This window comes from Agelaius tricolor, unplaced genomic scaffold, assembly GCF_023055355.1.
Source record: "Agelaius tricolor isolate 1412-34295 unplaced genomic scaffold, bAgeTri1.0.p SCAF_18, whole genome shotgun sequence".
Classification (NCBI taxonomy): Eukaryota; Metazoa; Chordata; class Aves; order Passeriformes; family Icteridae; genus Agelaius; species Agelaius tricolor.
In genome coordinates this window covers 10,824,166-10,839,830 of record NW_027269278.1, presented here as the reverse complement: position 1 = coordinate 10,839,830, position 15,665 = coordinate 10,824,166, and the positions used below count along the sequence as shown (strand labels likewise).

Here is a 15,665-nt window from a genome sequence, read left to right as displayed (position 1 = left end):
AGCAAATCAGTGAGTTCAGGGGTTCTCAACATCTTTTATAGCATGACCTCTGAGTACAAACCCAAATCCTTCTGCAGGTCTCTCCTCCCTTCTTTTGAACTGTGAAGAAAGGGAAGGAGGTGATGATCTTTCAGCAATCCTGTTACTGAGAAACTTTCATCTGGCCTGTTGGTCCTGCTGATGAGGGATTATTGTCTGCTGTGAAATCCCTTAATTCCGTAATCGCGTGGAGCCCTGCGGCTCCATGGGAGACTGTTACACAACTAGTAGTCAGGCTGTTCATTTAGACTTAATTTGGTTTCCAATATCATGTTCTCATCTTTGTAGATCAAACAGGCCACTGTTTCCATGCTCTTCAAATTCTTTAAATTGCTGTCCAGCTCTTTACTTTTAAAGCAACCTTGCTTGGAGTTGAGTTTGTTATCTGAGTGACCCCAAATGATGATCTTATCCCCTCAGCCACTCCCAGCTGCCTTGCAGAGGCTAAAGCCAGTTTCCCAACCACTCTTTATCAATATTTGAGTCCCCATTATCTTGTTTCTAGCTCCTTGGTCTTGTAAAAATCAGATTCTCTTGGGTGATGTTTGATTTGCTGTGGTTAGGGGAGCCAATCCTCCCTCTTGATGGCTGTGGAGGGTTGAATGAAATGTGTGCTGAACCAAGTTCAGGTCCAGCTGCTTGCCAGTGCAGGAGTTTTGGGGGCTGGCTGCCAGTGCAGGTGTTGGTTTGCAGTGCCTAGCTGGGGCTCAGAGCCATGGGCACCCTCGAGTGCAGAGCTGCAGGCTCCTGGCATCTGTGTCCATGGGGAATTTGTCTTCTGGCAGCAGACAGGGCAGATTTGGGAAGGAACACACTGTATGCTGCCCAGATCTTCTGCTCTTCTCACTTCCCCACCAGTGTCCACCCCTTGCTGTCGCTGGTAGTGGAGCCTGGGGCTGGATGAACCCTTAGCCTGACCCAGCAGGGTGGTTCTTCCACTCCTGAGGCTGCCCTTGACCACCTTGACATAGCCCTTCCCTACCTGTGAGGAATTCAGGGTTTAATTCCTGCATTTCCTGCAGTACCTGTGGAAGCCAAAAGCCTTAATGAGGCTGACAAATCACATCCTTCAGCAGCCCAGACCCCCCAGGTCGTGACAGTTCTGGTGATTTCCCTGAGTGTCGCCTGCCCCGCAGGTGGCACGGCAGCTGTCACGTTTTATTTGCTGAGTGGCATTGATTATTTTTAGCACCACCATGGAGATAATGACTAAACAGTGGGCTGCCAGTGGAAATTATGCTGGAATCTTCTTCACTTAAAAATACTTTTGCAGTGAGTCTTGGGTATGCTGTGGTGCCAAAAGGTTTTGTATTTCAAGGGGAAATTGGGCAAGTTGCCCACCTTGGACACAGTGAGGAAGGGTAAATGGGGTGGCATTTAGCATGCATTAAATTGGAGAGAAATTTAGCATGCATTCAATTGGAGAGAAATTTTTCCCTCTTGAAATATAATTGCCTGAAATAAGTGTCCCTGCAGAGGCTTCTAGCTGACCTTCAGCACGTTTTGGCAGCTGCTCTTGATCGGGTTGTGGTGATGGTTTCTCTGCAGAGAGCAGCTGCCCAGGGTCATGCCTGAGGTTTTCTAGCTCTCCTCTTCCCTCTGCAGGTGATGATTGTGGTGGGTGGGCAAGCACCCAAAGCCATTCGCAGTGTGGAGTGCTATGACTTTGAGGAGGAGCGGTGGGATCAGGTTGCTGAGCTTCCCTCACGGAGATGCAGAGCAGGTAAAGGGAACTTTTGCTGCAACCTTCTTTGTTTCCCTTATGCAGCTCTTCAGCACTGGATGGATGTCCTTAGTCCTCCCTTTAGCTTCCTCTGTGCCCCTGGCCTCAAGCAGGTCTTTTTTTTGCCATGCCTTCTTCTTCCTTCCCTACAGACATCTTTCCCTTCTTGTTCAGGTGGATGTCCTGCTCTCTAGTGGGGCTGCTCCTGCCTGTCAGCCCTCCCACTGTCTTCCCTTCGTCATCTCTCTCTCCTGGCTGTTCCTCCATCAGTGTTTCCTCTCCTCCTCCCCCGTTGCTGTCTTGGCAGCCCACAGGGGTCCAGTTTTTCTTGCTGGTTTCCTAGTGAAAATCAAAGGAGCTGAATCAGTCCCTCTTGGTGCGGAGGAGTGGGTGATGGAGAGCAGATCTTTAAGCTGAAAACATCTGACAGGGTTGTGAATGTGGCTCACCATTTGGTGTTCCCTCTGGCTCACAGAATTACTCACTCAGGTGTGAGCTCCATCTGTGCCTTATGCTGCCATGTTTTCATGTGCATTTCACCTCCCATACGGCACACACGTTTTATCACGCTCGGCGTTAACCGGCAGAAAACGCCGATTGACATCAACCCGCGTTCCGCTCTCCCCAGCCGCCTTTCACACCCTGGCGGGCCAGCAGCAGCAGCTGGGCAGCTCCAGAGAGCTTGCTGTGAACCCCTGTCCCCTTTTCAGGCGTGGTGTTCATGGCTGGCAGCGTCTACGCCGTGGGCGGCTTCAATGGCTCGCTGCGGGTGCGCACGGTGGACGTGTACGACGGCGCCAAGGACCAGTGGACGTCCATCGCCAGCATGCAGGAGCGGCGCAGCACGCTGGGGGCCGCCGTGCTCAACGACCTCCTCTACGCCGTGGGAGGCTTTGATGGCAGCACTGGTAGGTGCTGGGCGAGCACCAGGCACTGCCTGACCTGGCAAAAGGGCTTCTGGGGGCCCTGCAGGGATTGCAGAGCTTTGGAGCAGTTCTTGCGCCCTTCACCTGGGGTTCTGTAGACAGGGAGCCAGAGATGGGGTTTGGTGTGTGTTGTAACTATCCATGTGCACGTTCTGACCTGTCAGTAATTGCAGAGAATCTCACCCTAATTGCTTTCTTTCTCACCCTTATTATTTTCTTTTCCTTATTGTTTTCTTTATTTCTCTGCAATAAATCAAAATTATTTTATTGCAGAGAATCTCACCCTTTATTATTTTCTTTCTTCTTATTATTTTTAGAACTGTGATACGGTTCTTTCAGCCTCATTCTCTGTATGATTATGCTTTTTCCGGGCTGAAAAGGGATTTTTTTCCTTGTTTCCGTTAAATTTTTCATAGCAACATGAATAAAATACTAGTAAGGAATCTTACAGGGATTTGTCTTGGCATGGCTGTGTGTTTAGATTCACACCTCTGCCTCTGCTGTAAAGCTCTGCCACTTGGTTAAGCCCTGAACTAACTATTGCAGCAGGGTCTGGGGGAATTTTTAAACCTTTGCATGGATGTTCTGGAATGCTTGAAAGGATGTGGGGCTTTTGAGCTTGAAATTTGGACTCTGCTCACCTTGGTGGCCTCAGCACATGGGAGAGGCAGCAGTCCCAGGGCAGGGGTGATGGGGTAACAGTTTTGCCAGCCACTGAAGAAGTGGCATTGACATGCTGGTCCCAGCCTGAAAGGCAAGGGGTTAGGAAGTGGGAATGCAGGAGCATGGTGGGAATTACGGGCTTGGGAGGAGGTGGAAGGCAGATGAAAGTGCAACACCAATCTTTTTTTCTTCTCTTTTTTTTTAATTAGAAAACCTGTGTATCCCCTTTTTAACTAGGTCTGGCATCAGTTGAGGCCTATAGCTATAAAACCAATGAGTGGTTTTTTGTGGCTCCCATGAACACAAGAAGAAGCAGTGTTGGAGTTGGAGTTGTGGAGGGTAAGAAAATGAGCAGCCATTTCCATCAAGCAAATGTTACTTGTCAAACAGAAGCCTGAATGGTTAAGTGCAGTAGGAGGGAATGGCAGGAACTGTTCCCTATACCAGTTGGGAAAGATTGATTTTATATGATGTAATTGCTGCAACTTTTTCCATTCTCCTCTTTATCTTGGTGAAAAATCATGTGTAGCTTTCCAAGAGCCTCAGACATGTATCAGACTAGCCCATGCCTCCTGTGAATGCAATCAGGTGTGTGCAGGTTTCTTTGAATCCTAATTCTGCTGGGCTGGTTCTGGCTGGTGAGAGCCAGCGCTGCTGTGCAGTGGCTGCTGCTGGCAGACGCTGCGTGGATGGAATACCCATCATGGAAAATCTGCTCAGCCAGAGAAACAGGAACAGAGTTTGTCCCACAGCCCCAGGCTGGTGGTTTGGCAGGAATACTAAAACCTGTGTTTATTGACATCAGGCAGAGCTCTGCTGAGGCTCCTGAAGGAGCAGAGGCCGAGGATAGCAAAGGCTGTGGCAGCTCAGAGCGAGCTGGGAGGCTGGGCAGGAGGGTGGCAGCTGCTGGCACCTCTGGGTCAGCACCAAACTTGGGGGAGCTGGAACTGAGCAGCTTGGTTTGGACTCAGGAGAATGAAAAGTTTAAGTAGGAACCATTTATTCCTTTACAAAATCTATTCTGGAGCAAGTGAAAGGCTTTATTTGAACTTGTCTTTAGTGTGGCATAGCACTTTCCTGTTAGTGCAGTGCAGAGCAGCTTTGGCACAAGCCTTGTTATAAACCATATAAACCATGATTTACAGTGCTTTGGTTAGACCTGTTTGAGTGGGAAGTACATGGAATATGTTAGTGTACATGAAATCTGTTTATGTGAGAAGAACAAGGGAGATACATTCAGAATAAATTGTAGTCATTAACTTATATTTGCATATTTAAGAAACACCTTCTTCAAAAATGGCCTATGCTTGGGAAGTGCTGGGCTTCTATCAGTCATTGGAATTTATTCAAGTGGCTTGAATGCAGAAAAAGTATTAAATATGGACCTGAGAGATGCATTTCTATGGACAGATTTTCTACTGGAGACTCATGAAATCCTTTTCCTTTTCTTTTTTTTGAAAACACAAGTAAGTGTTGCATATGTTGGAGTCCATGATAAAAATAATAAGGGCGTATGATGGGCACAAGAGCTGATCACACTGGTGTAGGGAACAAGCTGCAGCCTGCAGTTAATCTACAGGGTTCATCTGAATGTGACAAAAATTGATCTGATGATCAATTATATACTGAAAATACCTAATAATCTGTCAGCCAGGGAAATTGATCTGTCTTGCCTAGATTGACACTCTTGCCTGATTCACTGACGAATACCAGGCAGGACCAACTGCACAAGTAAGAATTTGAAATGTTCTTAGAGACAGGAAGATGCAGAAAGAGGCCATGAGTGGGCCTGAGGGAGAAAGAAAATGAGATAATATTGTTTTCATTTTTCTCTGAGGCTTCTCAGCTTCCCAGGAGAAGAAATCCTGGTGAAGGGATTTTTCAGAAAATATGACAGTGACAGGCTTAGGTGTGTCCCCTAAAGCCACCTGAGGCAGGGCCTGTCCTGGGCTGTGCCTGTGGGTGAGCCTGGCTGTGTAAGAGCCTGAATGAGAGATGTGGGACTCCAGGCAGCTCTTCCAAATGCAGTTTATTGCATCCAAGAGGTTACAGCAGTCCAGGGTCGTGGGCGACAGAGCCTGTGCCTACAGCTGTCAGCTCCAGCTGCAGGCAGGCCTGGAGCTGGTTTTGGTTACCTTGCATTATATACTTTTCTTTCCTGAGCATCTTAATACAGTAGAACCAATCTGTACCTTAACTTTTATCTATAGCCTACCATAACTGCTATAATTACCATATTTATGTTACTGTTCTCCAATCACTAAAAGCTAGTATGTCACAGTGTAGGCCAGAAGTTGTTTTTCAGTTTTCTTGCAGTGGAAAATTCTGAGACCCTTTTTCTACTTGCAACATTTGCTGACTTGTTTGCCTGTGCTATCTTTCTGCTTGGTGAAAACATCTTCTTGTTTATCCTTTGCTCTATATGGGTTTATCCTTTGCTTTAAGTCACAGAGGTGGGTTTACCCTTTGCTTTAAGTCATAGAGGTGGGTTTACCCTTTGTTCTAAGTCATAGAGGTGGGTTTATCCTTTGTTCTAAGTCATAGAGGTGGGTTTACCTTTTGCTCTAAGTCATAGAGGTGGGTTTACTCTTTGCTCTAAGTCATAGAGATGGGTTTACCCTTTGTTCTAAGTCATAGAGGTGGGTTTACCCTTTGCTTTAAGTCATAGAGGTGGGTTTGTCCTTTGTTCTAAGTCATAGAGGTGGGTTTACCCTTTGCTTTAAGTCATAGAGGTGGATTTACCCTTTGCTTTAAGTCATAGAGATGGGTTTGTCCTTTGCTTTAAGTCATAGAGATGGGTTTACCTTTTGCTCTAAGTCATAGAGGTGGGTTTACCCTTTGCTTTAAGTCATAGAGATGGGTTTACCTTTTGCTCTAAGTCATAGAGCTGGGTTTACCCTTTGCACTAAGTCATAGAGGTGGGTTTGTCCTTTGCTCTAAGTCATAGAGGTGGGTTTATCCTTTGCTTTAGGTCATAGAGGTGGGTTTATCCTTTGCTCTAAGCCATAAAACCCCCTTCTACCTAACACACCCTTTGCCTCCTTGATTATCCAGTAAGACCGGCTCAGCAATTCTTTTCCTCTATATCAAAACCTGCTTCCATCTCTATTCCTCCTTGAGACTCTGCATTGAAAAACCTTTCTGCTAGGCATATCTGTGGGACTTTGTTGCCACACTGCCACCCTTCCCAGCACGGGGAGCTGTCACCCTTGCCGTGTGTTGCAGGGAAGCTGTACGCGGTGGGCGGCTACGACGGCGCGTCGCGGCAGTGCCTGAGCACGGTGGAGCAGTACAACCCCGCCACCAACGAGTGGACCTACGTGGCCGACATGAGCACGCGGCGCAGCGGGGCAGGTACTGCTCAGCACGGGCACCACCGCGGGCTTTGCAGGCAGCCCCGGCACGGGACGAGATGAGAATCTTCACTCTGTGTTTCAGGAGGCTGATTTATTGTTTTACGATGTATATGTTATATTGAAAGAAAATGATACAGTAAAGCAACGCTAAAAGAGTAGAAGAAAGGATTTCATCAGAAAGGAATGATGATAAAATCTTGTGGCTGACCAGAGAGTCTGAGAGCCATTAATTAAAAGCAACCACATGAGAGACCAATCAAAGATGCACCTGTTGCATTCCACAGCAGCAGATAGTTATTGTTTGCATTTTGTTTCTGAGGCCTCTCAGCTTCTCAGGAGAAAAGATCCTAGCAAAATGATTTTTCATAAAATATGTCTGTGACACACCACCTGCTCTGCTCACACACAGGGAGCAAAAGTGGGATTTGCCATTGCTGAGCTTGCAAGTGCAGCCTCTTGTGTGCCTTGCTTCCCGTGAGGGGTGAAAATGGAATGGCTTGGAATCTCTTAGCAGCTCTTGTGGCTTGTTGTATTGCCCTAAATAGTTATTTAGTTGTTTGCACTGGGTGTTTTGGTAATTTGCACTGTGCACATGATTTGTATCCTGTGACCTCTTGGTCTTCCCCTTTTTCCCCTCTCATCTGCACATTGTGTAGGATAATAAAATTAATCTCAGGTTTTCCCTTAGCTAGTTTTTAGTTGATTTCTTGCAAGAGTTGGTGATCTGGAGGATTAGAGTAAAGGACCTGTTGTAAAATGATTGGATTCTAGTCTTGATGGTTTCTAATTCGCTACATGAGCTTGGGCCAGGTAGTAATTTGTCTTCTCTGAAAGGGAGCAGAGCTCTCATCCACTGCATTTAAAATCATCTTCAGGCGAATGGGAATTTGTCCTGTTGGTCTTAATGCTCAGTGTGTGCCGTGGGTCCTCCCTGCTATTAAATTGTGCAGGAACCCACAGGCAAGCCTGGGGGCTGCTCTTTGGGGCTGCAATGACCCTGCAGGTTAAGCTGTGGTGGGAGTTCCCTTTTGAACTGGGCAGGTTGAGGCTGCTCTCTACACCCTGTCTCTCTCTCCTCACTCCAGTATCTTTTCTGTAGCTCCAGGTGAGGTAAATATGGACACACTGTTGGTTTGAGTTCTGTGGGAGAGGTTTGTGGTATCTGCTTGATGCTTAAGCCTAGTCCAGTGCAGCCTTCCAGGAGAGCAGAACGAGTATCTCCTATTGTCGGCACTGTGTTGAAACAGCAGGAATTTTGTGGCTGTCGTGAAATGGATTTTATTGAGTTGTCTTTGTTGGAAACACTCTGAGTGCTGCTTTACAAGTGTTTCTCCATGTAGCAAGTCCTTTGTTAGGAATGCTCATACTCCCCTGCCAAACTTTGCAGTTTTCTGTTCCCACCTGACAGCTGAGCTCCTCAGGCTCTGGTTGTCCCCTCCAGCAGGGATGGAGGGGACTGCCCGGTGTCACTGGCCACCAGCAGTGCTGCAGCACAGTCTGCTGTGCAGCTCCAGCAATGACACCGTGCTCTGCACTGCTGTCCCTGTGCTGACATCTAGTGGGGCTGAGGACAGGTGGCCCCAAGTCCCTGGAGGCACTGGGGCTGTGGGCATGTGCAGGTGCTGCCCAGGTTTTGTAGAATCATACATTTTTTTAGATTGGAAATGACCTTTAAGATCATCAGGTCCCACGATTAACCCAGCACTGCTAAACCATGTCTGCAGGTGCCACATCTGCACATTTGTTGAACACTCCCTGGGTTTGCTGGACCAGCTGTGTGGTTCACTTCCCCGGTCCCTGCATGCCCTGTCTCACTGCACAAGGAGGCAGTTTCATGTGAAAAAGCTTGAGCATTTCTGACTCTTTTACTCTCTTGCTTGCTAAATTATTTCTTACAAGTATAAAATTTCCACTAACAGCTGAATATAATCAAATGCCAAGGTGCTGCACAGCCAGGCTGCTGGGCTCAGGTGCAGTTAAGTGATTTTCCATTTCTCAGTGACCATTTCTCAGACACCTGCTCCAGCTCAGGAGCCAGGACAAACATGTGTGGAAGTGTTCTGCTCTTCCCAAGTCCTGCATGTTGGAGTACTTCAACCACACCAAGGATGTGGTCCAGTAAGGTGGATATTTATGGCAGTTAGAGATCAATTGTATGTTTGCCAGAGGTGAACCATGAATCCCAATGTCATATTAGGATTTCAGCACTTGGTACAGTGAAAGATGGCTGGCCAAAACCAAAGCCAGCAGTAGTAAGCTAGGATAATTTGGAGAGGGGAGAGGTGACAGTGGTGGATCTATGTACCTGTCCCCAGAAGGGGATGCTCCTGATGGAGCTGCAGAGCCTCAGTGGTGCCTGTTCTCTGGCTCAGCAGCTCTTCCTGCCCTCTCCTTTCCTGACCAGGAGAGATCCTTGCACAGGGACCAAGTCAAAAACCTGTTGCTATCAGCCTGGCAGGGCCCCTCTCCTCCCTGCTCATGGTTGAAATGATGTGATTCAGATCTGTTTCTGTTTTACTAACATCCCACCTTGTTAATTTTAATAGAGGCCTTTGAACCTATTAAAGAAGATATGTTGCTGGAAGTTTTAACTCTCACGGATTGGTGAACGTTTTAATTAACTAATTTACTTAATATTAGGCAGAAGTAGCTTTGAGATCCCTGTCATTCCTTCAAAAATGGGGGCCTTCAAAAATGGCTGAGAAGGTGGCATTGGAGGCACCTTGTCTGTGCCAAGTGTTGCCAGGTTTTGGGGTGGGAGTGGGAGGAGAGGAGTCAAGTGGCAGCTTCAAGAGCTGTAAGTTGTTGAGGAGAGGAACATCATCCAAGGCATGAAGTCATGTGGCACAATGGCAGCAGGAAAAACAAAAGTAAAAGTCCTGAAAGGGGAATCAGGATGAAAGCAGAGGGTCCCTTGGCAGAAAATATCAGGCAGATGGAAACAAGGTGGGGTGGGAGGCAGAGAGCAAGTGAGTACAGAGAGATGGAATAAAGGCAGAGGAGTATCATGGGACTAGACTGCTGGTCTTGGATTGCCTGAAGCTTCCTAAGAGGGGACATCTGCCAGGCATTACTGTGCAAGTTGCTGTAGCGCCAAGGGGTGGGCGGGGGCAGAGCTGATCTTGATGCACACGTGGCCCATGTTTTTGGAAATGCCATGCCCAGTAGCAGAAGCAGGGATGTGCAGCCCTGTCCCTGTGCTGTGGCTGACCTGGCTGTGCTTGGCAGGTGTTGGGGTGCTCAGTGGGCTGCTCTACGCCACTGGGGGCCACGATGGGCCCTTGGTGAGGAAGAGTGTGGAAGTCTACGACCCAGGGACAAACACCTGGAAGCAAGTAGCAGACATGAATATGTGCAGAAGAAATGCAGGTAACCATGATAAGCCTTTCTGTGGTGGTTGGCTCAGTTGTCTGTGTGTGGTTTTTAATGCAGTTGGTGTGCTCATGGTGAATGTGATCAGTGTTGTAGAAGATAAAAATGGGAGTTGAGGGATCTGCTTGGGGGTGAATTGGAATGTGGCAGCAGCGTGCTGTGGGGGCTGAGTTGGCTCATGTCTCACCATCTGTGCTCTCCTTTGAGGGGTGTGTGCTGTGAATGGTCTCCTCTACGTGGTGGGAGGTGATGATGGTTCCTGCAACTTGGCCTCGGTGGAGTACTACAACCCCAGCACAGACAAGTGGACGTTGTTGCCAACCAGCATGAGCACAGGGAGGAGTTATGCAGGTAAACAGGCATTGGGAGAGTGGCCAGCAGTGGCATCAACTATAAACTTGAGGGCTGTGCCCCCTGAGGCTTTAATTGTACTTTTTTTGTATATTTTACGTTGATTTCAGTAGAAGGAACTTCCACAGAGGTGGTAGACACCTCCCTCGTTGCTGGCCTTTGGCTTTGCAGGATGATTGTAGCAACCCAGGAGCTGCTCCCAGCATAACTGTCTGTCTGTTCTTACAACAGGTGTGGCTGTGATTCACAAACCCTTGTGACACACGATCAAGCCAATGTGAGGAGCAGAAGTGAAGTGGATCCAGCTAGGTGGTGTTGGGAAGATGACTGACCTCTGACTTGACCCATCTCATTGCTGTTAATGTCTTAGCATGACAAGTGATGCGTTGCAAGCGTCATCCACTCTGCAGTGGATTGCATAGCCAAGTGAAAATCCCTCTGGGGACGTGTTCCATGCTAGACACGAGGTGTTGCTTGTTATCTGTGGTGCAATCAGCTGTTCTTCTCGATGGCATGTGTCCTGAGATAATCACTGTGCTTGGACTGCAGGCACGGGATTTTTTGTGTGAAACAAAACTGCTACGTTTGGGCATGTGAGTAAAAACGAATGTTTCTGGATTTCTTCCCTACTGATGCTCCGTGCACATTGTTGGTTGAACTACTTACTCACTGTGCCTGGAGGGTGGACTTTAATACTGGCAGGGGAAACTTCTGAGTTCCAGCAGAGAAAAACAGCAGAAATGGACTGGAACAGGGTGGTCTGGCTCGAGTGTGACGCTGTCTCAGCCGTATGTTTGTACATGCCACTGGACTGCTGTATGTATCCTGAAATGCTTGTGGAAATAAACACCATGTGGTTTTTCTACTTGCCATGAATGCTGTGTGCTGTGCGTGCCGGGACCTGCTGGGCAGTGCCTTCCCTGGGGCTGAGCTCTCTGCACCTGAGCCACTCTGAACTTCCCAGCCCCACACAACACATGCTGCTCCCACGGGCTTTGTTGCTCCTGTGAAACAAATGTTGCTTGAATAGAAAATGTTCCCAACCCACACTTTTCAGCTGTGCTGAAAGCTTCAGTTCTAGCTCTGTCCAGCATCTCAATGCCATTTCATAATAGAGCATTTAGATGTTAAAAAAAACCCTTATGGTGCCATTAATGTAGAGACATTCCGTGCAGCGAGAGCCCTCTGTCACCCAAGCAGGGATTAATGAGCCAAGTAAAATATCTGCAGTGTTTTAATGCTTCCAGAGCAGGGAGATTAACTAATCACTGTCAATGTAATTGCTATTTTAGTCTTGCCCTTACTAAAAGCATTCCTTTATTAGTATCAAGAACTCATAAGATTATTCAAAACAGACAAATCTAGATCCAGATGTAAGGGACCTGTCTTGCTTATTTACCATATTTCTAAAGTTTTCTGTTTAAGAAGATGTTTGACTTTAAAATACCTTTTTGTGTCTCCCTATGAGCTCTGACATGCTTCTGCATACAGAGATGAGCTCCCAGAAGCTTCTTAGCTAAAGGGAACTAGTGAAGAAAAATATTTTCTCTACTCTTTTTCTTGTTGTTTGGGTTTGGTTTTTTTTCTGTTTTTCCCTTGTAGATCAGCTGAGGCTTTTTGTTGTGGGCAGCTGTCCAGAGTTGTTGTGCTGCTTCTGTCTCCATAGATCTGCTCTGTGTGAGCTCTTCTTTGACAGTAGAAAAGAAAAATACTTAAAAATTTATTTCAGAGGGATCCAAGCTGCATCACCTTGTGCTGCTTTTGTAGAGGAGTGGGTTTCCTCTATAAATATGTGTTCTTTGGTGTTTGAGTTGACACAGTAAGATGGGTGCCTGTTCATGGTGGGGAAGCAGCCCCTGCCTGTGTTGTGTCACTGCCCTGCAGAGGGGCTGCCCTTCCCTTCATAGGGAATGTGAGGTAGCTCCCACTCCTCTTGGGATCTTCTTGCTTTCACAAACAAGGGCAAACTGTCTAAAGAAAAAGGCATTACTGCTCTTTATGTCTACCCTTCCACTGTATGTGAGCTCAGAGATCTTGAAAATAGTAATTAAGAAAAAAAAATAGTCCTTTCCATAATACCCTTTACACCTTTTGCTTTGAGTTTTACAATCTGCAGCGAAATGTGCCAAAATCATAGTGTGACATGCTGCTCTCCTCTGAGGTGTTGCTAACTGTCAAAGCCATTGGGGCTGGTAGGGATGTCTATCCCAGTAGGGATGTCTATCCCAGTAGGAATGTCTATCCCAGTAGGAATGTCTATCCCAGTAGGGATGTCTATCCCAGTAGGAATGTCTATCCCAGTAGGAATATTCTCCTGACTGCAGCTGCCTTCAGATCAGAGTCCTGAGATGCACCTTTATGGTGGCATAAGGAAGGTGCTGAGGCCTCAGCTGGGACAGACCCAAATTCACTGGCCCAAAAGGTGGTTCCCTTCTATGCAGCCTGGGAATAAAGGACAAAATGGGACAGACAAAGCATTTCAGTGCAAGGTAGCATCTCTTGTTAGACAGAGGTGACTGGACAAGGCTGGACAAGCATTTGGGCGCTTGTTAGGTCTGGTACAGACATAAAGCTAAATAAATTCCTGTATAAGCTACTGTACAGCCCAACTGCAGCTCAACAGTTGGGAACAGCTCCCAGCCAACATTCCCAGACCTCTGGCTTCACTGGAGTAAAGGCCAATATTACCCAGAGACTGAGAATTTATGTGGGCTGGAGATAAAAATTGGTAGGTACTGCTAGAGAGGTGCAGGGCTGCAATTTGCTGTGTTTGTCAGGTGGCAAAAGTGGGTATGCCTGGAGGTGGGATAATTTTATCCCCTGCTCTCCATCTGTTCATAGACCTTTCTTAATTACCAGGTTTTGGTGGTTCTCTGCTCTTGTAAAATGGCATTTCTGCCCAGTGCTGGCCCAGAGCTGGCACGCTGGACAGGGCTAGGACTCACAGCCCTTGCCAGGGATGGGTGATGCTGTTCCCAGCCCAGCCAGAGCTCCTCGTGGTGTTCCCTCCCTTCCTTCCCAAACGTTGCAGTGTTATGCAAGTCAAGTGACCTCGTTTTCCAGCTATGCAATACAAACAACATGTGATGAACCAGCTGTGCCCCCCCACCCCCAAAATGCTTTTGGAATTTGTCTTTGATGTGTGGTTTCGTGTTTGTATTGTTCATTTTGAGCACCTGAGCCAGATCCTTTACAGATTGCCTTTTTCTAGGACTGAAAACGTAGCATTAGTACTAACAAATTTTATTGTAAATATTTTTATAAGACAATTTAAAATAATTTTTGGACTGCTTTTTATGGTCTTCAATGACATTTCTGTATCTAATTCGTGCACTCCAGTGTGGTTTTTGCTGGCTGTGGTGTAGGTGTGACTCTGTATGTTCTCTGCACAAGAAATGCCATGTTGTAAGGAAGATCTGGGATAGCTGCTGTGCTGGTTTTAATGTTAGAAGGACAGCACTGGGCTCCACATTATGAGATAAATTCAGACCCATTACCTCAGTCACCAGTAGGCCCTTAGATTATTGGTTATTTTACAATGATTCCAATACCCTGATTTAATTTCCTTGTGCCATGAGTTTGGTTCCTGGGTAGTTTGGGGGACAAGCTGTCACTTGGTGGTTTTGTTTCTTGTCTCCTGCATGAGCTTCTTGAAGACAGAGATACTGCCCACAACAGTCTGGGCACAACCCCCAGAATGCCAAAATCAGACAAATTATTGCAGAAGTTTTAGTAAAGCTTTACAGACCAATCCTTAACCTCTTCCTCATGTTGGTCCTTGGTGAATATGAGCACTTTCCTCAGCTCCTTCTGTTGTATCTCGTTTTGGGGTCACCCTGTGCTTGACCCCTGTGGGACTCTGGCCCAGGGTTTCCTAAAGGGGATTTTGCTCCTGCAGAAAAGCCCCGAGGATGAGCCCCAGCCCCAACAGCATCGTGTGTGGTGCACACCCTGCTGGGCTTGCACTGCAGGGCAGATTTGCCCCAAGCAAGCTGTTGTTTGAACAAGTCTGAATGAGGTCCATCTTTTCCACTGGTGCCTAATAGAGAAATTGGGGTGTTTAAAATCAATTTTCAGTTCATTCAGTTTATCCAAACAGTGTCTTTTTATGGATGTGTACAACAAGTAATTACCATGAATACACTTGGCAGTGTTTGCATGTCACCACCATGAAAGCTTGATACTCTTCTCTGGTTTATGTTGTTTGGAGACCAAAATCCTTAATATCCAGCAAGGTGTGGTGCCTGTTCCTGAAGCCAGTGATGGCTCAACAGGTGAATGCTGTTCATCAAGCTACTGTGATGGTTCAACAGATGAATGCAGCTTGGTCTTAACCTTTGGGATTCATTACTATATTGTCAAAGCAGTTCCCCCCTTTGCCCACATCATGCCCAAAAATCACTTTCATGTGAGCATTGTTGCTCAAGGCTGCAGTGTTTGGGAGTGTGCTAGATATCATGGTCTGAATATGGGCTCATCCACTTTTTTTCATCCTCCTTTATCTTTGTTTATGGGTTTATAAATTATTTTCCTCTTCAGTGACAATAAATAAATAAATAAATAAATATTGATAATTTTAATTTGTATATTTTATGTATAAAGACCCTCAAGGGTAATGAATGATTGTGAAGTAATTTACTTGGGTGAGAAAAAATTTTGGTTTTGTAAACCAGACTACTTTGGTTCAGTAGCTGACAGTATACTCTAACAAGTTTGTTGACTGTTTAAGCTCATTTTTTAAATTAAAGATTTTTTTTGCATGAGTGTGGAGGACAAAGGACTTTGCAAAGTAACTCTCTTGACAGCTGTCTTGTCCAGTGCGACGAACAACTCAAGAAACATTCTTCACTGACATATTATGAAAGAAAATCACACTGTAGTTCCCCATCATTTAATTTGAATAAAAACTGGATTAATGAAACTTTTCTGGGTCTGGCTTTTCTTGGCTTTGTTGACTTCTGACCATGAGGAGCAATCTCATCACTCCACGTGGCTTTGTTTGTCCCCTCTGTGATGACAGCAGGTGCCAGCCCTGGGTCACTCTGCCCCTTGCTGTGGGTGCTGGCACTCGCTCGTGCTGATGCTGAGATGCTGCCCTGATGCCAGCTCTGATGCTGAACCAGACTCTGCTCTGCTCCTTTTTCAAGGCAAGGTACAACCATTTCTCCTGGGGCTGGGGAAGCCCTTGGTTCAGGGCATGGTTGGCAGAAGACAGAAACTTTTAGGGAATGCAGC

General features: G+C 46.6%; 1 protein-coding gene across 3 annotated transcripts in view; it reads left to right on the top strand.

The window, feature by feature from the left end:
* The window catches only part of KLHL3 (kelch like family member 3), a 48,781-nt gene extending 33,430 nt beyond the window's left edge, over positions 1–15,351 (top strand). For all 3 annotated transcript variants that reach the window (XM_071443260.1, XM_071443259.1, XM_071443261.1), the window contains 7 exons: positions 1,645–1,762; positions 2,473–2,670; positions 3,589–3,690; positions 6,577–6,705; positions 9,936–10,076; positions 10,287–10,430; positions 10,662–15,351. In XM_071443260.1, coding sequence (XP_071299361.1) covers positions 1,645–1,762; positions 2,473–2,670; positions 3,589–3,690; positions 6,577–6,705; positions 9,936–10,076; positions 10,287–10,430; positions 10,662–10,690 — 861 coding nt within the window. In that variant the 3' untranslated portion in view covers positions 10,691–15,351. The remainder of the gene's footprint in view (positions 1–1,644; positions 1,763–2,472; positions 2,671–3,588; positions 3,691–6,576; positions 6,706–9,935; positions 10,077–10,286; positions 10,431–10,661) is intronic.
* The last annotated feature ends 314 nt before the right edge of the window (positions 15,352–15,665 follow it).